Here is a 25345-nt window from a genome sequence, read left to right on the forward strand (position 1 = left end):
TGTTGAATTTAGGAGTTGTAATGCTCATAACAAATGGAATGGATAGATTGTAAAGTTTCTGCAAATTCTGATGGAAAATATTCAGTAATATTCTGCAACTATCTCTGATCTAATACCTTTTTCTAGATGGAGATTGTCTTGTTCAATTTCTGATTGAATATGAGATCTTCCTTTGCTGATAATAGTTCTGCAAATAATATTTTTATATCCTGCAATAAATCACTGAGGGAATGAATGCTAAAGAGGCAGACTTGAAATGTTTTGTGTGCTCTTTATCCACAAACATACCTCTATAAATATGGCGCCTAAGGAACATGACCCTAGAAGTGACATGTCCCTGTCTAGGTCGGCCAGGACTGTCTCTTCCAAATCGGTGCCCATTTAGGAGTTAGACAAAATAACAATTAACTAATCTTGTTAGTGTTTAAACAAACAAGACTTAACCTAAGAGAGATGTTGATTATCCTAGAGGACAGTATAACATATTTATAGGCTTTTCAAAGGCATCATATCTATAATCAGATTTGTACGATCTGCTTCATCAGATCAGTATGATTATAGAGTTACAGAATTAACACTCACTCTTAACTTGATAATCATACCGAGAGATAACATATCTAGCATCATCAAATAATATGAATAAGCATAGAATGATACTCTATATCTATCTGAATCCTCAAGCATGAGGTATTATAGAACATATGATACTTATTTCATATCACTATACCTGTGATGTGACTTATCACTTACACTAGTGATAATGATATTGCATGAAAGCAATATACAGGATAAAATCCGAAGAATAATTAAATTCTTCATTTATCCAAGTTGTGATTCATAGGTACCGGCTCTTCTATATCACAACAAGATCTTGAGCTAAGATCTACCAGAACACAGGATAAACCCCGGAGAATAAAATTATTTCTTTATCCAAATTGTGACTTAATAGACATAGAAATTTCTATATCACAATATGATCTTGAACTCATCTAGATCTTACAATAGAACTCTACTGTTTAGCACATTATCTAAGAGATCGTCATCTCTCATAATGTCTTTTATATAGGTGTTCATTATCTTAGAGATTGTCACCTCTTAAATAATGAAATACAAATGGTGGAGCCCGTAACAGTCAATAACCTGACAATAAAATTATTTTACTAATAAATTAAAGAATGTAAATGAATTACAATTCAACCATACCAAGTCTTCTCCTAAAGTGATCTATCTTCACTCTAGATAGAGGTTTGGTGAGTATGTTTGCTGTCTAATCTGCAGTGCAAATGTATTCTAATTTTACAGTATTCCTGTCTACCATATCTCTTACATAATGGTAAGGAATTTCAATATGCTTGGACTTGTCATGAAACACTGAATTCATCGAAAGCTTGATGGAACTCCGATTATCACAATGAATAATCGTAGGATTCATAGTTTGCCCAAATAATCCCACAAGTAACTTCCTTAGCGAAACTGCTTCTCGAGAGGCCATCGCTGCTGGAATGTATTTGACTTTTGTGGAGCTCTGAGCTACTGAAGACTGCTTTTTGCAAATCCAAGATATCATTGCTGATCCTAAACTGAAATGACATCCTAAAGTACTTTTTTTGTCTACACTTCCACCCCAATCTGAGTTGGTGAATCCATGCAAATCTAGATTAAATTTCTCATATTTTGAGTCCAAAATTAAGAGTGCATCGTAAGTATCTCATAATGTGCTTAACTGCGACTAGGTGAATTTCCTTTGGCTCACACATAAACTAGCCTAAGGCATTAACATCATAGCAAATATCAGGTCTTGTATTTACTAAGTACATAAGGGACCCAATCATTTGTCTGTAGAGAGTAGAATCTATGGAAGGTGATTCTGTTGCTGCTTCTTTAAGTTTATGTAGATTAGTCTCCATTGGAGAAGACATAGACTTGTAATTCCACATTCTGAATCTCTTCAAAATGTTTGATGTATACTTCCCTTGATTAAGTATGATATTGTCAGAATTTTGCCATACTTCCAGTCCTAGGAAGTAATGGAGGAGTCCCAAGTCTTTCATCTCGAATTCTCTAGTTAGATCTTTCTTGCATTGATCTATAAGAAGATCATCACCTGTTATTAGTTAGTCATCAACATACAATATTAGAATTACCATATCATCTTTATCTCTTTTATAATATAAATTTGGATTGGCTTTATTTTTATAGAATCCTAAGCCAGTGAGATACTTATCAATCCTTTCATACCAGGCCTTGGGAGCCTGCTTAAGTCCATACAGAACTTTCTTGACCCTGAAAACAAAAATGTTAGGATCATGAGTTTCAAATCTTTCAGGTTGCTCGAGATATACTTCTTTTGTAATCTTTCCACTTGGGAATGTTGTTTTTACATCCGTCTGATGTACTTTCCATCCCTTTGATGCTGTGATTGCTAGGACTGCTCTTACGGAGGTATATCTGGCAATAGGAGCAAAGGTTTTTTTCATAATCAATACCTTCTTTTTGAGAAAATCCCTTGGCCACAAATCTAGCTTTATACTTCTCAATGCTACCGCCAACAACATGCTTTATTTTAAATATCCACTTGGAAGAAACAACAGATTTTCCTTTAGGTCTTGGAACAATTTCCCAAACATCATTCTTCATAATAGATTGGTATTCTGTTGTCATAGCTTCTTTCCAAGCTGTATGTTTAATAGCATCAGAAGGATTGGTTGGTTCTATTTTGGATAAATCACTCATGTTTGCTTTATAACTAGAACATCTTTTAGGTCTTTTGCTTTCTCTGACTGTTCCAGAAGGTGCAGCAAAGTCTTGTGCTTGCTCTATTGTTTTAATGGCCCAAAGTGGTCTTTTCTTTGAATTTTGAGTTTCTTCAAGATTTAGATTTTGAATTTCGTCTTCAATTTCTTCTAAGTTCTCCCTCTGAGACTCAGACTCACTATTTCTTTCAGAATTAAGCAAAAGAGAAGGTTCTTCAGGACTTAGTGCTTTTCTAAATGATAGATTTTCTTCAAAAATTACATCCCTACTCAATTCAATACGTTTCTGTCCAAGTATGAAAATCCTATATGCCTTAGATGTTTCACTATACCCTACAAAGATACCTTTCTTCCCAGAGGGTTCTAGTTTAGTTCTCTTTTCTTTTGAACATGGATATATATTGGACACCCAAAAATCCTAAGATGACTTATATTAGGTTTGACCTTAGTAAATACTTCTTCAGGAGTTTTATCTCTAAGGCAAGAATGCGGGCTTCTGTTTTGAATATAGACGACAGTACAAGAGGCTTCTGACCAACGATAATATTCTAGATTTTGATCAAATATCATAGCTCTAGCGGCTTCTATAATTGTTCTATCTTTCTTTTTTCTACCCTGTTTTGTTCTGGATTATAAGGAAGGGTGTACTCCCTCTTAATTCCTGATTCTTTACAAAACCTTTTAAATAAATCTGAGGTATACTCCCCTCCGTTATTAGTTCTAAGAGTTTTAATTTTATGTCCTAATAAGTTCTTAGTTAATGTTTTGAATTCTTTAAATCTCTTTAGGATTTCTTTTGATTCTTTACATTTTAAGAAGTAAATCCATGTTTTCCTAGAGAAGTCATCTATGATTAAAATATAATACCAGAATCCTCCAAGAGAAGGAACAAACATAGGTCCACATAGATCTGAATGAATTAATTCCAAAACATTATTTGTTTTTCTAGTGCTATCATGAAATGAACTTTTGGTGTTCTTACACAGAGCGCACCCTTTGCATATGCTTGAGTGGTCTTTATTTACTTTAGGTAACCCAGTAACCATCGTCTCCATAGTTGATAAGGTTTTGAAGTTTAGATGCCCTAATCTTTTGTGCCAAATTTCATTTATGTCTTCAGCTTCATGAATGAAGGCTTGAATAGGTCGACTCGATTTTGAATTCAATTCATACAAATATCCTTTTCTCTGATCAATCAAATTTGATTTCTTGATTGAGGAGTTCTTTGCCCAAGTTATTACTTTGCCATCCACAAATGCAACATTATGCCCATCATCTTCAAGTGCTATATTTGAGATGAGATTTCTTTTGATTCTTGGTACATAGAGTACAACTTTGAGAAGAAGCGAATTTCCAGATTTTAGTTTCAAGGTACAATTTTCAATTCCTTTGATGGGATGTGCTGAATTATCACCAATGGTAACTTTGCCACTGACCTTTTTTGAAATAGAGTCTAATTCTTCTTTGTATCCTATTATACGTCTAAAGGATCCACTATCAATTTCCCATGCTTTATTTGAGATTTCATTTGATAGTGACAAATATAATACACGATTCTTAGGATCACAATTATCTTCTTCCCTGGTAGCATTTGTACAATTCATTAGTTGTTTAAAATTCTCAGGACAATTAGATTTGTAGTGTCCAAACTTTTCACATTTGAAACACTTTATTTTGGATAGATCTTTTTTTTGGGTTTGCCATTCTTTTGATTTCCCCTTTTCTTCTTGAAATGCTTCTTCTTTCCCTTATAGGAGTTTGTATTAAGAACATGAAGTTCTTCATCTTCTGTTTTTAGTTTCCCTCTTTTCTTTAGTTTTCTAGATTCTTCTAGAAGACAATCGTTCTTAAGTCTGTTAAAGTCAGGAAGATTATCTCTGACACTTATTCCTTGTGCAAAAGTCTCTTATGAATGTGGTAATCCATCTACAACCATTAATGTTAATTCTGTGTCACTAATAATGGTTCCTATACTTGATAGTTCATCTCTAATGTCGGCAACCCTTAAAAAGTAAGAATTCATTGATTCTCCTTTCTTTATCTGAATGTGATTTAGTTGCCTTTTTAGTGTGAGAACCCTAGTTGCATTGTTGACCTCATATGCATTTCATAATGCATTCATCATATCAAATGCAGTTTGATGTTTTGTACGCATGGGTACGATATCATTTTTTACTCCATCTAATATGATTTGAATTGCTTTCCTATTTCCTTTGCTCCAAATAGATTTATGAGGTTCAACTGGAGGTTGTTTGGATGCTTTATCAACAAATTGTTTTACATCATTCTCTTCAAGAATCATCATGATTCTGAATTTACAGGCATCAAAGTGTTCTTTCCCATCAAAACTTTCCTCGGGTCTGATTGTGTATGCCATTGAAGATAGGAGATAGATGCTAGATATATTAAAATCTGATTACTGAATTTTGCAGAGCCTAGGTTCGATTACCAGAGCTCTGATACCATGTAAAGTTTCTACAAATTCTGATGGAAAATATTCAGTAATATTCTGCAACTATCTCTGATCTAATACCTTTTCCTAGATGGAGATTGTCTTGTTCAATTTCTGATTGAATATGAGATCTTCCTTTGCTGATAATAGTTCTGCAAATAATATTTTATATCCTGCAATAAATTGCTGAGGGAATGAATGCTAAAGAGGCAGACTTGAAATGTTTTGTGTGCTCTTTATCCACAAACATACCTCTATAAATATGGCGCCTAAGGAACATGACCCTAGAAGGGACATGTCCCTGTCCAAGTTGGCCAGGACTGTCTCTTCCAAATCGGCGCCCATTTAGGAGTTAGACAAAATAACAATTAAGTTAACTAATCTTGTTAGTGTTTAAACAAACAAGACTTAACCTAAGAGAGACACTGATTATCCTAGAGGACAGTATAACATATCTATAGGCCTTTCAAAGGCATCATATCTATAATCAGATCTGTACGATCTGCTTCATCAGATCTGTACGATCTGCTTCATCAGATCTGTATGATTATAGAGTTACAGAATCAGCATAGATAAGCAGAAGTGTATTCTCTCCATACAATTATACAAATTGGAAAATATCACTACTTCTAATTTACCATGACTGAATTACTTTGGACATAGCTATATGGTGCTCCAAAATCTATGCTACTGCAGATATGTCACAACCACCATTTAAGATGGCCTCTCCCATGACACGTGTCTTTTGGATATGTCATTTTGCTATTTGGTCTACTGCCAACATTGTGACCTATAGAAACTGTTCATGAATAGCTTTATTCAGATAAATTAGATGATAATATAATCTCCCTTGATCTGGTAATAACATTCATGCATACATACTAATTCATTTGGCTTATTTTAATACATATACACGTATAGTATAATGCAGATCGATATATCATCATCCTATAAATCTGTTACTCCTATCCAAGTACTATGTCGATCTGTTCATACATCATACAGACTCATTCTTTGACATTTCATGTTCTTATATTGATTGTTCCATGATCTAGAGATTGGCTAACATGCATATACAGAATGTCCCTTGAGATCAGCAACCTTGTGTAAAGGTGTGATTAAATTCAAACTAATCTTAATTAGCACCGGTTGTTAATTGTTTTTCTGCACAACAAAACACTATTAGTGAAGGGACATGTTTTGTGTGGATATGTCTCCACACTCAAGACATTGTCTTTTCAATGTCATTTATATATGCACATACTCGGCCAGGCAAGAGAATATTGAAATTGATAAATGCTACGCCTTATGTGGAGTTCTGCAATCATACTTTAATATTGAATTTGCTTCACATACACATTTGGCATAGATCAAGACTATCTCATTGAGATTGAAATCTTCAAATAAGAAATCTGGACTTAATAATCTTTTACAGAAACCTGCCATACAAAAGGGTGGAGGAAACTTTTAGCCTGCTTTGAAAATAATGCTATAAATACCTCTTTGCACCCGAACCACATGAAGATATAAACTAGTAGTCTTTGGGTAGTGTGATTACATGCTTTTTGAATTAACTGGATGAATGCATGATAAGGTATTGTGTTGTTTTTCCAAAGAGGTATGATGTACTTTTGGAATCTGGAAATACGGAAGCATTCAGTTGAGAACTTTCATTGCTGTGGATGCTACTTAAAACATTACTACTCCCTTTCATACATGGTTTCAATTAACAGGTGCCAGAAAGTATGTTACGCTCTTGTGAAGCATCTTTTTTTGAATGCCTAGTTCGAATGTGTACTAATCAACTTTTACAATTGTAATCGAACAATAATACCATACATTAATTAGCAGCAGTATCACAGACATAACCAGAGAGAACACAAAATATAGAGTGTGAGAGCTGACAAAATGATATGGCTTTTCATAACATAATAGTATTTCACCTAAAAACATTCTGATAGTTTGCTTCCTTCCATCAATGATACATATAAAATGATGCTGGGTTAAGTACACCAACCGTCCCTAACTGACACCTTTTGGAAACAATTATTTTATCCCTTAACTAACAATTATTATCATGGCATAATAGCTGCCTACATCCTCCTCGCCCCCCGAAAAAAAGGTTGTCTTTGAGACGATAGAACTCAAAACCAAAACAAATACTACTATTGGGATGGGTGAGAAGTTGTCCCTGGAGTGGCCGAGGTAGTAGCCTGCGCAAGGTGCTGCCGGAGAAGTCTCAGGTCTTGTTCTGCAATCAGTTGGTTTTCTCTTGTTGCCTTCAACAATCTCAGGGCATCCATGCAGTCTTTCTTTGTGGCTGCTAACTTTCATTCCTTGTCTAGGCGTGCAGTCTTTTCCTGGCTTAGTTCTGTATTAAGTTCCTGCAGTCTCTCCTGTAGCCTGTCTTGCTTGCTTAATGCTCTGGAAGCTTTCCATGTGGCTCTTTGCAGCTGGAGGAATGTGTCCCTAAAGGTATGCTCCATCTTGCTGAGGATGGTCATCATCCCAGTCCGGCTGTTACATCTAGCCACCATTTGAGGGATACCCCTCTCCCAATTCTTGTCCTTCAGCTCTATGTCAGGCCATCCTTGTCCTGATAAGTGCTCCCTGAACTCTACCTCATACCCTTCTCTCATGGATCTCAACAATGATTCTGCTGCTAGGGTTAGGGATCCCATATCCAATTGTTTGACATGACATGGAAGTCATGGTATCCAACTTCACCAGGAACCACTGGGCATAGTCCCCAAAGCAAGGAGTGGGGCTGTCTTCGGCCACTCCTTCCTGCTCTCCCACATGCTGACTCCCCCCTTCTACCTCTATTACCTACTGCGCCGTGTTGATCTCCTCCTCAATTTGCCCCATCATAAGAGTGGGTGAAGGAGGTGGGATATTTGGTACCTCCATTTGAAATTTTTCTTGGAGATTACTAATTTTTGCACCCATCTCACTCTCTTCCTGTTCCCTTCCTGCAAGTGGGTCAGGTACTGGTGCCAGTGGGGTAGAAACTACAGTAGCTATTGTGATACAAGGTTCTATTACTGGTGGGGTGGGAGTAATCACAAGTGCAACTGGCTGTATTGTCTCAATCCCCTGGGAGGTAGTGATCCTAATGGCATGGGCTCCGTGTTTTGTCAGCTGCAGATCCACTATCTTTGCCTGTGGTATTTGTTCCAGCAGAACCGGATGCCCCACTACTGATAACTGGGAGGGCGTAAAAGATATCCTCGCCATCCCCCAATCCGGAAAGGTTGGCAATTTCCTTTTGCTGCCAGTTGCCATCTGCCGCTCTCAACTGCCATCCCCTGGCTAACTGTGCCCAACGCGATGTTAGTGCCAATTTTGCTACGAAGTCCTGTGCCAATTCCTATGCCAACTTCTGTGCCAACTGTCGTGCCAACTTTTGTGTTAACTCCCGTACCAACTGTCATGCCAACTTTCGTGTTAACTCCCGTACCAACTGCTGTACCTACACTTTGATAATGGGAGTAGTTGACATCCATAGAAGCAGGGAGTTAATCATAAGACTTTTCATAGGGACGCAGATATGAGATTGATGAAAATCCAATACTCATCGGTCATTGCATTCTAGTTAGCGCTCTACTAGAGCATATTGATTTAGGTAGGTAATACGTGAGATGAATTTATCAAACTTAGTCAAGTAATTGTTTCTTTCATGTTAGAGTGCAGGGGTGGGACGATTCTCATGCCTTAGTTTTTAAAGTTCCAAGTCTCAGAGGCACAGGGTCATTGTGTGTCTGTTGATGTTGAGGGAATGAAACATTAAGGCAAGCTACTTTCATGTAAACTGTATATCCATAGTATGGTATATACTGTAGGAGGAGCTGAATAGGAGGATTAACTTTCACATATCATTGTTCCTTAGTAGTGTGGCTATGGCATGGGCCCAGCACAGTGACTGATCTTTTCTAGATATTAGTACTTAAGAGGGATGTATATCATGTAAAAGCATACGTAATATATCTTGGTGATCAGACTGTGCATTGACTTGCTTGCCTCTCTTATTTGAAGGATTGAGATTGCTCCTTTTTATACATTCTTAAACTCAGGACATTCCGACTGTCATTTCAGAATTTTCAATTTTTTGGAAGTAATATTTGGGTGCTGCAGACATTTTAATTTTGCGAAGATTCTTTGAGATGATTATATTTCACCATGTTTTGTGGTGCCTTGTATTCTACTGGGTACACGTCCCATATTGAGTCCATACCACTTCAATCTAGAGTCTAGACAAATGGGAACTTTTGATTGAAAGAAAGTTTTGAAATGGGATCACATATCATAAAATAATTCCCACCATTTTGCATAAGTTTGAACCTGCATGGTAACTGAATGTGTGAGCTGGGAAGGAGAGGAATCTAAATTACTAGTTGTTTGTTATTGTTATGCAGGCTATTTTTCAGAGGCATCCTCGGCCAGAAAAAGAGTATCAGTCTTTTTCATTAATTTACAACGATAGATCACTAGATTTGGTAAGGATTCATTTTTGTTACAGGGTTCAATTTTCTAATACTAGACAGATCTTAGTGTTGATCACTAACTATATTATAAATATGTTCTCCAGAATTCAAATTTGACCTCTTGTCTGAATATCTGAATTAAAAGTGCATTTGTTTATGATTGTTAGAATTTGTGGCTCCTCAGCTTGGGGGCAATGGTGGTTGTGGACCTTAACTAGCGAGACTTGTTCTTTTCTCTTTATGCAGATATGTAAGGATAAAGATGAAGCTGAAGTTTGGTTTGTTGGTCTTAAAGCATTAATTTCACGTGGACAGTATCGTAGACGAAAGTCAGACTCCAAAAGTGACGGTGTAGTATCATCTGAGATAAACAGCCCCAGCACTTACACTCGAATAAATTCTCCAATGCATTCTGCATTTAGTAGTATGGACAGTTTACAGAAGGTATGATTCTCAATTCCACAATTACAATTCCTATGATTATTCTCTGTGAATTGTCTGTTTTTCTGGTTTGCAATGGATATGTCTTTTATGTTTGTCAAATCCTTTGTTATGTTTACTCGAATGTGCTCTGAATCATTCTTTCTTTGCTTCTTCAGAATGTGGCAGATGTGCATCGAAGCCACACTCCATATGGAAGTCCTCCTCGATATGGTTTAGAAAAGGCTCTCTCTGAAGGTCTTCTCTATGCAGCACCATCAAAAGCCATTTTCCAGTCTGCATATGTAGGAAGCTATATGAATCCAGGAGCATCAGAAGGGCGACCAGGCAGCATAAATGGACATTCTAGGGTTGCAACATTGGATAACTTTAGAATAAGTCTGTCAAGTGCTGTGAGTTCATCTAGCCAAGGTTCAGGCCAAGATGATGCTGATGCAATGGGGGATGTCTTCTTATGGGGTGACGGTACAGGTGATGGTGTGTTAGGAGGTGGACTTTACAGGGTTGGAAATGAAGGTAGCTCCAAAATGGATTCACTTTTACCAAAAGCACTGGAGTCAGCTGTAGTGCTTGATGTACAGAACATTGCTTGTGGAGGTAGACATGCTTCTTTGGTCACAAAGCAGGGAGAGGTATTCTCGTGGGGAGAAGAATCGGGAGGTAGACTTGGCCATGGTGTAGATGTTGATGTTCCACATCCAAAACTTGTTGAGGCTCTTGCAAATACAAATGTTGAGCTTGTAGCATGTGGGGAGTATCACAGTTGTGCTGTAACACTTTCGGGTGATTTATATACATGGGGAAATGGTAGTCATAACTACGGGATTCTTGGACATGGAAACCAAGTTAGTCACTGGGTTCCAAAAAAGGTAAATGGACCTTTGGAAGGAATACCTGTATCTTCAATTTCTTGTGGACCATGGCATACTGCTGTGGTAACTTCTGCAGGTCAGTTGTTTACATTTGGTGACGGAACATTTGGTGTTTTAGGTCATGGAGATAATAAAAGTGCTGCTTCACCTCGGGAGGTGTTGTCACTAAAAGGATTACGAACTGTAAGAGCAGCTTGTGGGGCATGGCACACTGCTGCAGTGGTAGAAGTTATGGTGGGATCTTCTAACTCCAGTAACTGCTCATCTGGGAAGCTTTTTACATGGGGGGATGGTGATAAATATCGGCTTGGCCATGGGGACAAGGAATCCAGAGTTGCTCCAACATTGGTAGCAGCACTTGTTGATCATAACTTCTGTCAGGTAGCTGCTGGACACAGTCTCACGGTTGCCTTGACAACTTCAGGACACGTCTTTACAATGGGAGGCTCTGTTTATGGTCAATTGGGAAGTCCTCAAGCTGATGGCAAGATCCCCATTCGTGTAGAGGGGAAAATCCGCAATGCCTTTGTTGAGGATATAGCTTGTGGTGCATATCATGTAGCTGTTTTGACCTCCAAAACAGAAGTCTACACTTGGGGAAAAGGAACAAATGGGCAGCTAGGTCATGGAAATATGGAAGATGTGAATACTCCAACCTTGGTAGAAGCATTAAGAGACAAACAAGTTAAAAGTGTGGTGTGTGGCACCAGTTATACAGCAGCTATCTGTCTTCATAAATGGGTTTCTGGTGCAGACCATTCCATGTGTTCAGGTTGCAGGCTTCCATTTGGTTTCACTAGGAAGCGCCACAACTGCTATAACTGTGGGCTTGTTTTCTGTCATGCATGCAGTGCGAAAAAGTCACTGAAAGCATCTTTGGCGCCAAATCCAAATAGGCCCTACCGTGTTTGTGATAACTGTCTCATTAAGTTAAAAAAGGCTGCCGAGGGGGGATCTAACTCTCATTCACTGGAAGTGGGAAGGGGAACTGCACATCGACAGTCTTCTGATGTTAGTGAGAAACAAGATAAATGGGAGACTAAGACACAGTTATCACTTTCAAGATCTTCTACTACGGAACATCTTAAAACATCTGGAACTAAGTCTTCTTCCTCAAAACGAAATAGGAAGCCAGAATTTCATAGCAGTCGTGTATCACCAGTTTCAAATGGTACTTCCCAAAGGGGGAGCATAAACCTTGCAACATCACTTCAACCTGTTTTGAGCTATTCAAAGAAGTTTTTCTCTGCTTCAGTTCCAGGGTCGAGAATAATGTCAAGAGCAACATCCCCAGTTTCCCGACGGTCCAGTCCACCGCGTTCAACAACACCGACTCCAACATTATCTGGCCTAAAATCTGTGAACATTGTCCTTGAAGATGCTAACCAGAAAAATGACACCTTAAACCATGAAGTTGTTAAATTGAGAGTACAGGTACACTGGCCTTCTTTGGTGATTTAGAATTTTGGGATCAACTATTTGAATGGAATATATAGTTTCGTTGCTGTTTTTAATTTATTTTGATTATCATAAAGAAAATTTATTTCCCCTAATTGTGATGTACAATTCTTACAAGATAGCAAATTGTGTCAGACCTTTATTGAAGTAATCTGGGCAGTCATTGTCCTCTTTACTAATTACAATTCTTACAAAATAAGTTTCAACTCTAAGCATTATATTTTGTGGGTCTTTTTGGTTTTGGTTCTTATGTGTATAATATCACATATGAAATTAGAAGTTACTTATCTCAGATGAATAGTAAGAGTGTTCGCAAAGAGAAAACAAGAATAAAAATGACCTATTTTTATCCCAAATTCACAAAGCCAAAATTTCAAAAGGTGGAAACTCAATATCAAAAGGGGCCCCTAAGTGATATAAGTGTTAAATATTATGTTTTGGAAGAAAGGGGTTCCAGTGAACCAGTACAAAGACTCTTTTTAGCCAAGGTGGTACTTTCACTGGCTTGGATTATGCTTGAGACAGTGGACTAGCTCCTGAGGAAAGTAAGGTTCTTTTTGTGAAGTATTAGTTTATTCTCAGAAATATTAGGTTTCTGTTCCTTTACCAGTTTCCTTAGAAATGAGTTTTGTATACGCAGCATTCTCAGAATTTTTAGTTTAATTGTATCGTGTTCAGAATTTGTAATTTACAACAAATTCAATAATATCCCTTTCCATTTCAGAGTCAGGTTTCAATGTGGGATTATAGAAAAACTTTCTAAAATGGTCAGAACTTAAAAACCGATTGACTTTCATTTCCAGTTGAGAATCTTAAATTTAATCTTCTATACCTAGGGTTTGCAATCCTGCAGCCAGGTACAACTGGGTTCGCAGCAGTGGGTATCAGAGCCACATTCTTGGTTTTGTGGGTCAGTGTCAATGAACACCTATTCTAGCTATCACACTTATTATACTGAGATTTTATTATCAGGAGTGGAAGCCATTACAATCTCCTTGGAACAAATGGAAGAAACTAGGGATGGGACAAACCAAGTTGTTTGTTCATTGATTGTTGTGGAAAAGAGGGGAAAGGGAAAGAGGAGATGAGAATGGTGATGATTCAGGAAGAGGAAGAGTATGGTTTACTGTTAGATCTGATGAGAGAAGCTAAATGACTTAATTGTAATTTTTTTTATGATAGTTCAAAACATCAATCAATTAAATTGTTCAAATCAGATGTTTCCTAGAAAATTTAGAGTTCTGAGTTTGATTGGATAAATGAAGAGATCAAACCCAGTGTTTGAATTTGGAGACTATTCTGTTTCTTCCAGCTGATTTATATGGTGGACTTTGAAAATTTAATTTTCCAGCTCACACCTTGATGTGCATGCATTTGATTGGTGACCGATGGTGTATGTAAACAAAAAGAAGATAATGCATGTGGTTAGCTGGAAAATTGGAAATTAATGCACACGACCAGTTAGTGAGTGTGTTTTATTGTAATTTTGAGGCCTACAAACAGAAAGGTTGATTCTTGGTTTGCACGATTATGAAACAATGACATACTAGCTTGCTTGCAGAGTCTATTTCTTCATGAAGGGAAGTTGGCTAGTTATACTGATTGAATGAAAGAACCCATTACAGGTATCTCAAAGTTTTTGAACCTATCACTCTTGAGGAATGCATACAAGAAGAAGAAACCTATTTAAACATTGATTAGGAGCTTATTTACAAGAGGAAATATCTCAAAAGCCAGTCTGGAAAAAGAGGAAGAATAAAAAGATCTTGTGAAAACTAATTTCACCCTGATTTTACTTTCTAGACTGCCCAACGGAGGAATCACAAATCCTGTTTTCTTTGCTGTTTCAAGTGTAAAAAGTTATGGTCATACAGACACATAAATTACTAAATTTTCGTAATTATTCACATGGTATCATTTGTGGAGGAATAACAAGGAGATGGTTGAAACTGATCACGAGGAAACTAAGAAATTGGAGAAAATATCCACACGGAAGACTCAGTTCAATATAATGTACAGATAATTTCACTTTCTGCCACAATCAGTATCACCACATATTAATACCTTAAGGGTTAGAAAGTAAAAGGAAGAACTTTGGGTCAATTCTTCGAATATTTATACTTCTGTAGATGCAAATTTGGTGACATTGATAGGTTTGACACTGAAGGTTGTCAAATCATGTTAGTAGTCAATGACAATGAGGTGTAATGTGTGATTAAAAGGAATGAAATTACAGTTGGATAGCTATGAATTAATTCTGATTCTGTGGGATTCCTTCAGTATGGATTGATTCTGAATAATTTTGAAACAAGTCCACATGGAACTTGGGGAAATGAGCAGTTGATTTTAATCTTTCTTAATCTTTTTCGAGGCCAAGACCTAATACCATATATATGAATAAGCAGAATATTTATAGTGATTCGGTTAAGCAGAGTATATTTTTTTATAATCTAGTACAAAAACTTGAGAGGGGATGTCACATCCGAATAAATATTTGTAAGCAAGGAGTAACTAATGGAAGCTCCCTACTTGCTAGGAAATGAAATGAACGGATGAAGATTTTTGATGGCATCCACGAGACCAAGCAGTCTATGGGACTCAAACTTTGTAACATCATCCCTTAAAACTCACACTAGTGCATGTAAGTTCATACTGAAGAGGAAAGTTAGTTAATTGGATTGTAATAAGAACATATTTTTACCACCTGTCTATGAAAGGAAAGAAGAATCTTAGGATATTTCTAGAAATTCTGTGATTGGACTAGTCATTAAATGTGAGATTATTGAAAATGAACCAAAAAGATATAAAATCACTTAAGAAATGAAAATTGCATTTTAGGTCATAAATGTGTGTCATGCTTCTAATTCAAATATTAATATATGGAAAGCTCATTTTCCTATTCTACCTCAAACACATTTTCATTAAACTGTGCAAAGATTGGGCCAACGAAAGTGGTGCAGAGGTAAGATATGCCAAAATGGAAATTGATGCTTCCCTTGTGCTCAAACTATGCTATTGGAAGAAGTGTTTTGTTTCTTCTCCCTAAGGATGTGAGGAAATTTATTTTAAATCATGGACCTTACCAATTTCTGATTCTAGTTTTGTTGTTGAGAACTTCAGACTTATTGGGAAGGACAAGTATACTAGCCCAAAGAATACTGGACAATAAATTGTCCCCTACCCTAGGGGGTGAAATCAACTTTATATCATTAGTGGACTATATGGGCAGTTTGGTTGAGACCAGTATACTTATTCTAAGTCTCTAGAGACATCATTGAAAAACAGATTCTGACGTAAGAAAAACAATGAGAGAAGTCTAACTTAAAGAAAATTTTTCAATTTCTTATTATATCAGTCCGTCAGAGGATTGAAGCAGAAGCTAATTACAACACAAGTAGAATTAATGACTAGAGATTAAAAATCTACATGGTTAGTCCGGGATTGTGGTAACTCCAAGAGCATCCTAGCTTGCGTGCTTGAGGACATGCAATATTTGAAGGAAAAACTCATGCCCCCACCAAATTGCTACCAATCGCAACTAACATTGCTGCCCATTTCCAACTACTAGGCTATTAAAAGGTGTTGCTGAAGATATGCTAATAAGGTGGCACTAGATTTCATGCTAGTGATTTAGAATAAAGAAGAATTTAATGAAAATTCACTATTCAATGGGAACATGTCCCTCGCAAAAAACCCATGCCCCCTATACAGGGACGTTTCTGTGACTTCGGGACTTGAAAAAAAATCCCCTACATCACCACCACCTTTTCCACCTCCACCAGGTCACTTGCTATTTGGCACATGCCATTCATTGATTGCAACCTTTAACTTTGTGAATTTTAGTTTTTCTTTAACGGGGCACTCACAGAGATGTTATATTTCAGATCTCGCCTTGAAGATTTCAATACATCTTAGTTTGCATATCAGTGCCACCCCCCTGAACTCCCCTAATTTAGGCCCTTGGTCTTCCTGTCCCACATCCCTACTTCACCCTGTGTTAAAATTAATCGAATCATCAAAGGGCAATTAAAGGTTGTGGCTTCTTCAAAGGGTAGTAGTTCTATGTGAAAGGCTTGACTCCCTCAATTACGAGATATAAAGATAGATTATTCCATTCTGGAGAGGACATCAATCAATGGAAGAAAATATGAAGTGACATTGCAAGTAATTGTTACAGTCAAAGAGGATGAAAACAGTCCAAGGAAATTAAGAAATATGAGGAAAATAATCCTTACTTCTCCTATCAAGTTAATGGATGAAAAACCAATACTTGCCTAGATATCAAGGATAAACATTCAAGGAAAAATAGATGCAATTCAGAAGGAGAATTATAGTAGAAAGTCAAGATAAATTTATCCTCAGAATTATGGCAAAGTGATAAAACTGAATATTATAAGAAATTCATAATCTTTGATAAGATATATTATGAATATAAATACAAGTATTGTTTTTGAGTTAAAACGTACCGGTTAAAGGCAAAAATAGGAAATGTCCTTGAAGGGTACATTACACTTTACTGACGGCCCCTATTTGCTCATATGGCGAGTATTTACTTTTGCAAATTCACTAATGGCGGTTTTCTATATCAAGGAAGTTTCAGGCTTATGATATGTCCAGAAGTTTATATGCCGAACCTTGGTCCTGGTTTTGTCCATTGGTAGTAATAAGAGTTACAAGTAAGGTATGAATTATAAGTTTAATATATTCAAGAAACTCTCACTTTTTATCTAGTTACATTTGAATTATTATGACTCTTCAGAATATGATCATTTTGTGATTCATGGAGAATTAAGAAATTTTATTTTGGCAGGTTGACAACCTCACCCGCCGTTGCCAACTTCAAGAAGTTGAACTGGAACGTACTCGAAAACAATTGAAAGAGGCTATTGCAATAGCGGGAGAGGAAACTGACAAATGCAAAGCAGCAAAAGAGGTTATTAAGTCTCTTACTGCTCAGGTAGGATTTGCTAGTGTTGATACTACACATATTTTCTGTATTGGAGATACCTTTATCCTATATGCTGTATATGTTTGGTTGGTTTGTTCAATAATTTAATTAATTTTACTAAGGCCTGTTTACATCCTAGATAGCTTTTGTTCTTAAAATGCTCAATTTAGTGTGTATGGTCTATGGAATGCCTGCACCTTAGTTAAGAATCAATTGTGTTTTTTTACTAACAACATGAAGTTCTGACCTACCTGTTGTATGATTTATACATCATTACAAAATATGATAGGAAAATAAAAGTTGCAAGCATTATGAATTGGGGCATGTTCTGGTATGCTTTCAAAAACTTATGTTGCTGTATCCAAAATCTGAAAACTTATTTCTACTTTAGAATTGGAATAATCTGGAAGACCTGTTTACCTTTTCAAGAGCTTTTATCTATCAAAAAAATTTCAAATATATAGACTCCCAATGTTTGAGTTTGCTTGACAAGCCTTTTTTCCATTGCAGGTTTTTCCCTTATATTTATTCGTACACGACTCCTGCAAATCATTGTTTATTTCTCCATTTCTGTAAAAAATAGATATTCATTCCTTTCCCTCCCCTATGCTTTAAATTTTTTTATGGTCATTCTTTTTGTTGTTTATTGTGTCCTGTTTTACGCTTGGCATTTTTGGTGTCATTTCCATTTTTAATTCTTTGCAAAAGTTCCCAGCTTCAATAATTGCTTTTGTTAATATGAAAGCAAACTTACAATTTATAAGAAAATACAAGACGATGTTTCAATAAGAAACAATTGTAAACTGAAGAGGAAAGTAGAAACTATTTAAAAGACTAAACTGGATGTAACTAAATACAACTAAATGGCCATTAAATACTTTTATACCCTCCCTTAATGGTCATTCTATCAACTACACCAAGTTTTCCCCTAAATCTTACAAACTTCTCCAGAGTCAGAGAATTGGCAAGAATGTCTATAGTCTGATCCTTAGTTGTTATACATTGGAACTGTACTGATCCAACTTCTACAAGCTTGCAGATGTGTAATGTTCCCATTTTGGACGAGTTAATTATTTATAAAGTTATCAAATTAAAAATATATATTAAAAGGTAACTTTATATTTAATTAATTTAATAAAGTGATATATTTTATAAAGTCATTTAATAAAATAATGTTCTAGAGGTTGCTGGAAGAAGCGGAGAAAAAATTAAAAAGGAGGCCGACCTATAGAGGGGAAAAGGATGAATAGGCATTGAGGGCTTATTGTCTATCATCCAAATTTATTGTTGATATTTGTTGATGTGCATTGTGAAGCCTAGGGTTTCTGCAAGTAGTCACCATTGGCCATTGAGAACGAAAACTCTCAATTGGTACGCAATTTTGAGGGTGTGAAAGATCACTTGAATTATTGCAAAGTTGAGGAAGTTGCTTCAGACTTTCTACTTGTACTGTAAAGCAAAACATTGTGGTGGTATCAATTGGATGAATTGTTAGGGATATTTGTGTGATCAAAGTTTTTATCTACTGGCAATATTAGGGTTTGATTTGCAGCATTCTTCATTTCCAGGTTTACTTCAGACATTTGCATCTCACTATAGTAATCTTTAATCTACCTATTTTGCATTGTTAAAAAAAAAAATGTTAGTGAGGCAGTTAAATTTCAATCATTAGTGTTACATAAGAGTGCATTAGGAGATCATGGTTATTGCATAGTTTTTTTAAATTTGCAACTATAGGTTTGCTTTTTTTTATTTCAGCAAAACACCATAATTGTATGTCATTGTAATTTTGCCAATAGTCTTGGCTATTTGAAATCAGCATTTTGAGGTCAGATTTGAGTAGGTTCATTACAAGATGAAATGACAATGAAGCTCAACATGCTTGCAATGAAGCTCAACATGTTTGCTCATGGAAGACTGGATTTTGGCTAGTTTCAACACCCCTTGATTGTCATAGTACAAAGGTGAAGGACTTGCTTGAGACATTTACATATTAGAAAGCATCCTGCAAAGCCAAACACCTCACAAGCTGCCTTGACAGTTCCCTATGTTTTGCTTGGGTCAAGGAAAGAGCTACTGTCTACAAGTTCTTGCTGGTCCAAGTGATTGCACCTATTCCCAAATTGAAGACATACCCAGAACTAGACTTTCTTTCATCAAAAGTACCTGCCCAATCTGAGTCTCTGAAATCAACAAGTGTAGGATCTTTTCTTTTTCTGTAAAAAATGCCAAAGTCAAGCGTGCCCTTCACAAATTTCAGCACACGCTTTGCTGCAACACAATGTTCAACTTTTCGGGTTGTCATGAAGTGAGATATGTAGCCCACAATATAAGTGAAGTCAGGTCTAGTGGTGGTGACATATATGAGACTCCCACTAGTTGCAATCACCACAGGTGAATCCGATTTGACCAATAGTTTCAACCCTTTCTCTATAGCTATAGATGTAAGTTTGCAACAATGTGCATTTAGAACTTATAGAATAAACTCTTGGCTTACTTTGATTGAGAAATAATAATTTGGTAATTGTCTACCAAATCTTTACATTGAGACAATAATGTAGAAGTAATGCAGGGGCTTCCTGGGGTAGTTAGCAATCCTGAATGTGGGAGTGGTTTTTGACCTTGGAGTTGGTAGACTCAGTTGAAGGAGGTGATGATTGGTCACTATTGGGGTAGTTCTTGGTTGTAGTTTCACCCGAGGAACTCAGCGACTGAAAGGGCTCCGTGATGCTTGTGGTGCTCAGTTGATTAGCTGTTCTGGACACAAATCAGTGTGTTTTTCCTCCCAAAATTGCTGCCCTAGGATTTTGTAACAAAAATGCTTAAGTAAGAGGAGAGACACATTTTTTGCAGACCAAAACACATTCAAATGGCCAAAGAAATCACCACCCAATGTCAAACTGCACGGGGAATGAGCAAAAATGGGTTTTTTGGTTAAGAAAACATGTGCTTTCTTCCTAAAAATTGCTACTACTTGCTTTTTAATACCAAAGGCAAGTTAAAACAAGTCAAAACATACTTTTTCATGTCAATAACATGTGTTATTGAATCAAAAATCATCACCATTTGCATTTTATGCCCAAACACAAGGCAAAATGAGTCAAAAACTAGTTTTTTGGTGTCAAAAGCATGTGCTTTTGAGTAAAAAATCACCTCCTTTAGTGATTTTAATCAAAACGTCCCTCTTTGGAGAAGTAATAACAGTTTTTTAAACTTCACTAACACATATTTGGCCTTTTAAATATCAAAAGCACTTAATATATGTGTTATTGGCTTCAAAGACCCCACTTTTGTACTTTTAAGTCATAACTCAAGTTAAAATACATAAAAATAGGCTTTTAATATGCATATGCATGTTTTATTGGGTTCAAATTCTGCACTCTAAGCCTTTAAGTGATAGTTTTATAATAGTAAGATTTTAATATGCATTTGCATATAAAAACCCAATTGCACATTTTAAGTGATTTTTTTAAAGAAAAATGTGCAATTGCATATAAAAAACCCACCTTTATGCATTTGGGACTTAAATTTTATTGGAAGTGGGTTTTAGAAGATGATTTGCATGTGGATGATATGCAATGAATGATAAAAACCTCACTTTAATGCTTTTAAGTGTCTCATGTAATTAAATTTAATATATAGCTATAGTTCTCAATAAAGCAACATGAAAATAGACTAGAAAAAACCATTTTTAATTGAAACGTTAAAAACTATGGTCAAATCAACTTACAATGAGCTGAAATTTTAAATTGGAGGTCAAACTCAACTTTCTATAGTAAAAATAATTTTATTTCATGCAATTGTCAATAAAAACCCAACCTTTTCCTTTGTAATTTGAGCTAGACAACTCCGTTTGAGGCCTATGTTAGCTCGAAATGAGCAGATTTCCAAGGGCTATTGTCCTAAGGGAAAAACAAGAGTAGAAACTACTAACAAGATGGGTAGAAATGAAGAATAAACTTGAAGATTGCCAAAAATCAAGTGGTTGTAGTAAGAAAAAAACTTGTTTTGACAAACATTTAAGGAGATTAACTTGACAGAAACCTTAAAAAACAATGCATAAATAATACTAGATAAAGTACAATTCAAGGATAACAAACTGCCTTCATGACACCTTATTGAAACATAGAGGATGCACCTACAATTCCATGAGAAATATTTGTAGGATTGCCTCAATTTTGCGATGTCAAAATTGCGGACAAGTTGGTTAGCTTTGTGGTTATCGTTGTAGCATGTGAACATCAATTTCTCATTCGTGGAATCCAGTTTCGTGCACTTAGCATCTAAAATTCAAGCATAAGCAGTGGAGCCAAATACCTTCAAATGATTGATTTTGAGCTTCCTTCTAGACCAGGATCCCTTTACAATTATCTTAACAATTTGCGTGGAAGACTTGTTCGGAAGATAAATTGTAGTGTAAACTTCTTGTTGATGTGAGTTTAATTCCACTACAACATGTAGGACTGAATACTCAATATTCTTAATTGAGTATCAAATTTTCAACCCTCTTGAACAAAGATACTACTTGTGCTATGACTGCAATGAAAGATCGTAAAGTGACTACTCCTTGATGTGTATACTTAGTGATAATAATGTGATATGCTGGTATCACAAGGGGACTTATGCTGTTCGCCAAGTTTTTGTCAAATTAAGTTCAATTGAGATGGTTTCACAATGTACAATGAAAATATACTTTTGACTTCCAACTTACTAAATGCAATTGAACTTGGACTTGTGAATCTAAACTACTTCTACTTCTACCTAAGGATGCAAGAAAGAGTGAATACTCTTGGACTCTACTAGATATAGTCTTTTCATGGACTCCATTCACCTAGTACAGATTGAGCCAAGAAAGGATGTATTCATAGTTACTCTTACCCAATTATATTACTTAAAGAAAATTCTACTTAACAACTTGAAATCAAATCTATTCTAAGTGAGGAATGTAGATCACCATGCAATACTTCCAAAATTGATCACTATTATTCCATGTAAGACACAACAATGACTAGTAGAGCAAATTTGATAGTAGTATTTTAGCAACAATTCTCAAACAATTCTCTCTTTACAAATGATGAGAGCACACTTTGTACAAGGGCTCAATGAAAGTCTATTGCTACTTTGTGGAATTTTTCGAAGCGTTTGATTTTGTTCCTTGGGTGGATCTTTTTAAGAGACAAAGACATTGGGATTTTTGAGTCTCTCCTTGCAACTATCATGAGTTTATACAAGAGTGGTGGGAAGGTTCAGGACATCGCATGGTTTCTCAGACCCTATCCAGAGCACCATTAGGGTCAAGCTAGGCTGCCCTCTCTCTCCCACTCTATTTAGCATATACATCGACAAGCTCATGACTTTTGTTCGAGATTTCTCACTCCCAAACAACAATTGTTACTTGCACAAGGCCTTGATTTCCATTTTATTGTTTCTCGATGATGTGGTTCTTTTGGCCCCCTTCCCGAAGGGTCTTCAACACATTCTTGATGGTTCATCTTCTTTTTGTGACTTGAAGCAATTGGTAGTAAACTTGGGCAAGACCCGAGTGATGGTCTTCAACTGCTTGAAGATCTTCAATCTCCACTTCTATTTTCAAGGCAAGGAGATTGAGATTTCATCCTCTTACACTTACGGGGTCAAGTTCCGTGGACCCTGTTTTAGTAAGATAATTGCCATTTAGTGCCATGTTAATAAGGGGTTAGGTTCCTCGGCTATGTTGGAGAGATAGTGCTTCAAACATCACTTTCAGGACACCACGTCCAAGATGTCTCTTTTGAACTCCTTGGTCAAGCAGACGCTCTACGACTCTTTTGTGTGGGGGCACTCTCTTCTAGAATTTGATTGGGCTTCGGGTGAGAGAGTCCAAACCCTTCTTCTTTGACACATTATCAAGTGTTGTCGGTCCACTCCTTCACAACATTATTTTCAACGAGTTCGGGGCCCATCCTTTCAAGCTTGGGTCCATCTTTGATCTGGTTTGGTTCCTTCGTTGGCCTTGGGGTTTTGCGGACTCCGTTGAAGGTTGTCACAAATACTCTTGCCTGGCCTTTTGCTCTTCTGAGGCGATTGTGGGTATCGACCCCATTGGCACATCTCATTGCTGGTATACCCAGGCCTTGACTTTGTTGGGTTTCGTGGGATTGAGATGGATCTTCTTCCCCCCTTTCAATTCTTTGGATGTCCTACTCACCTACTTCCTTCTCAGCAAGAGCTGAATGAGTGCACCAGGCTTGACATCAATAAACAACATATTATTACAACATGGAGTAATCCCTGGGGGGGGGGCTCCATATGAGGATGGCCTTTTATGTTGAGCACTATATTTGTATTTTTAGGATGGCTATATTGTTCTCCCTCTATACCTTGCTTGTCACTAGACTCATGCTCTCTGCATTTCTTAGGGTTCTTTCAGAGTGGGATCCCACCGTCTCCAAATACAAATAGACCATCGGATTGACAAAGAGGACTGGATGTGCTGCCTTTTCCCTTTGGGGGAGGCAGAGATTGAGACACTTTATTTTCTGTTGTCCCATCTACTATGAGATCAAGGGGAGGTTATACTTCCTTTTTAGAGATTGAGGTCTCTTCATTTTTCATATACATTGATCAACAATGTCTTGCACTATATCTCCAAGATGACACACGACTTGGTGATCATACTTTGTAGCTTTAATTCCTGTTGAGATAGACTTCGGATCAGCTTATCATCTCTCTCATGTTTGTCTCTTCGGATCGGGACACGAAGTAGCTGCTCGACCCTCCTATTTTTGGACACTATGTCTATGAGGCCTCACAAAGGATACACTCAGCAATAGTACCCCACCTCCAACGGTTCCCTAAGACGGCCCAAGGCACACTCTTGCCCTAGACCGTATCCTTCGGTGTTGGACTCCTCGTTGGAGAAGAGTTTTTACTCTTTCTTTGTTCAGTTCTTTTGCCTTCTTGCCTGTTCTTTTCCTAGGCATCGTTTGGTGTTCCTGCTATTGGTTGTTGTATTGTTGTATGCTTTCTAGACCCATAGCCCTTTGTTTTTTGGTCTCTTCTTGGACATCAATATATTTATCTTATCTTATTTGTATCTAACCTAGTTGGCCTTTTCAAATAAATTGCTAATCTTCAAGCTTGAGTCGGCCCCACCATGTATTATATTTTATTACCCAGTTTTATTTTTTATATAATTGTTTGTGATTAGGTATGTTCAAGGTTGTGATCACTTAGGAGGGGGCATGAGAAGAAGTATCACGAATTGACTTAGAACTAGGGGGTAATTTACATCAATTGCCATAGCTGAAACAAGGAACCGATCACTTTGATTAATAAACTATCTAGATAAGCAGAAAATCATAAATATTAGCTAAGTTGCCCATATAGGTGCAGATGCGGATGTGGGTGCACAATTTTTTTCTTGGCATTTTGGATGTGTGTATATATATATATATGGCATGAGAAGAAGTATCACGAATTGACTTAGAACTAGGGGGTAATTAACATCAGTTGCCATAGCTGAAATAAGGAACCATTCACTTTGATTAATAAACTATCTAGATAAGCAGAAAATCATAAATATTAGCTAAGTTGCCCATATAGGTGCAGATGCAGATGTGGGTGCACAATTTTTTTCTTGGCATTTTGGATGCGTGTATATATATATATATATATATATATATATGCAAACAGATGCAAGAAATATACAAATTAAATCATTTGATAGTATGATACTTCACCATTGATCAAGATAGTTGAATTAGTATGGCCTCTATTAGGGCCGCTTTAGGTCCTAGAGGCAAACAGATTAATAAATGGCAAATGGTACATGTTTTAAGTGATTTTTTTGGTTTTAACGTCATATTTGATGTTTTCTTTCTTGCTGGCATGTGGATGCTCTTTGGAGGCGTGGGGATGCCTCTGGATGTGTTGGGGAAACAAATCCAAGGGTAGTG

At 36.7% G+C, this 25345-nt stretch overlaps 1 protein-coding gene across 1 annotated transcript in view; it reads left to right on the forward strand.

Moving 5' to 3' along the window:
* Positions 1–25345, forward strand: part of LOC149561694 (PH, RCC1 and FYVE domains-containing protein 1-like) — a 50729-nt gene that overhangs the window by 15914 nt on the left and 9470 nt on the right. Inside the window, exons 4-7 of the mRNA XM_089825242.1 lie at positions 9621–9701; positions 9936–10133; positions 10289–12436; positions 17271–17417. Coding sequence (XP_089681368.1) covers positions 9621–9701; positions 9936–10133; positions 10289–12436; positions 17271–17417 — 2574 coding nt within the window. The remainder of the gene's footprint in view (positions 1–9620; positions 9702–9935; positions 10134–10288; positions 12437–17270; positions 17418–25345) is intronic.

Source organism: Cupressus sempervirens, chromosome 4, assembly GCF_028749045.1.
Source record: "Cupressus sempervirens isolate cs-2001-9-10 chromosome 4, ASM2874904v1, whole genome shotgun sequence".
NCBI classification, from domain to species: Eukaryota; Viridiplantae; Streptophyta; class Pinopsida; order Cupressales; family Cupressaceae; genus Cupressus; species Cupressus sempervirens.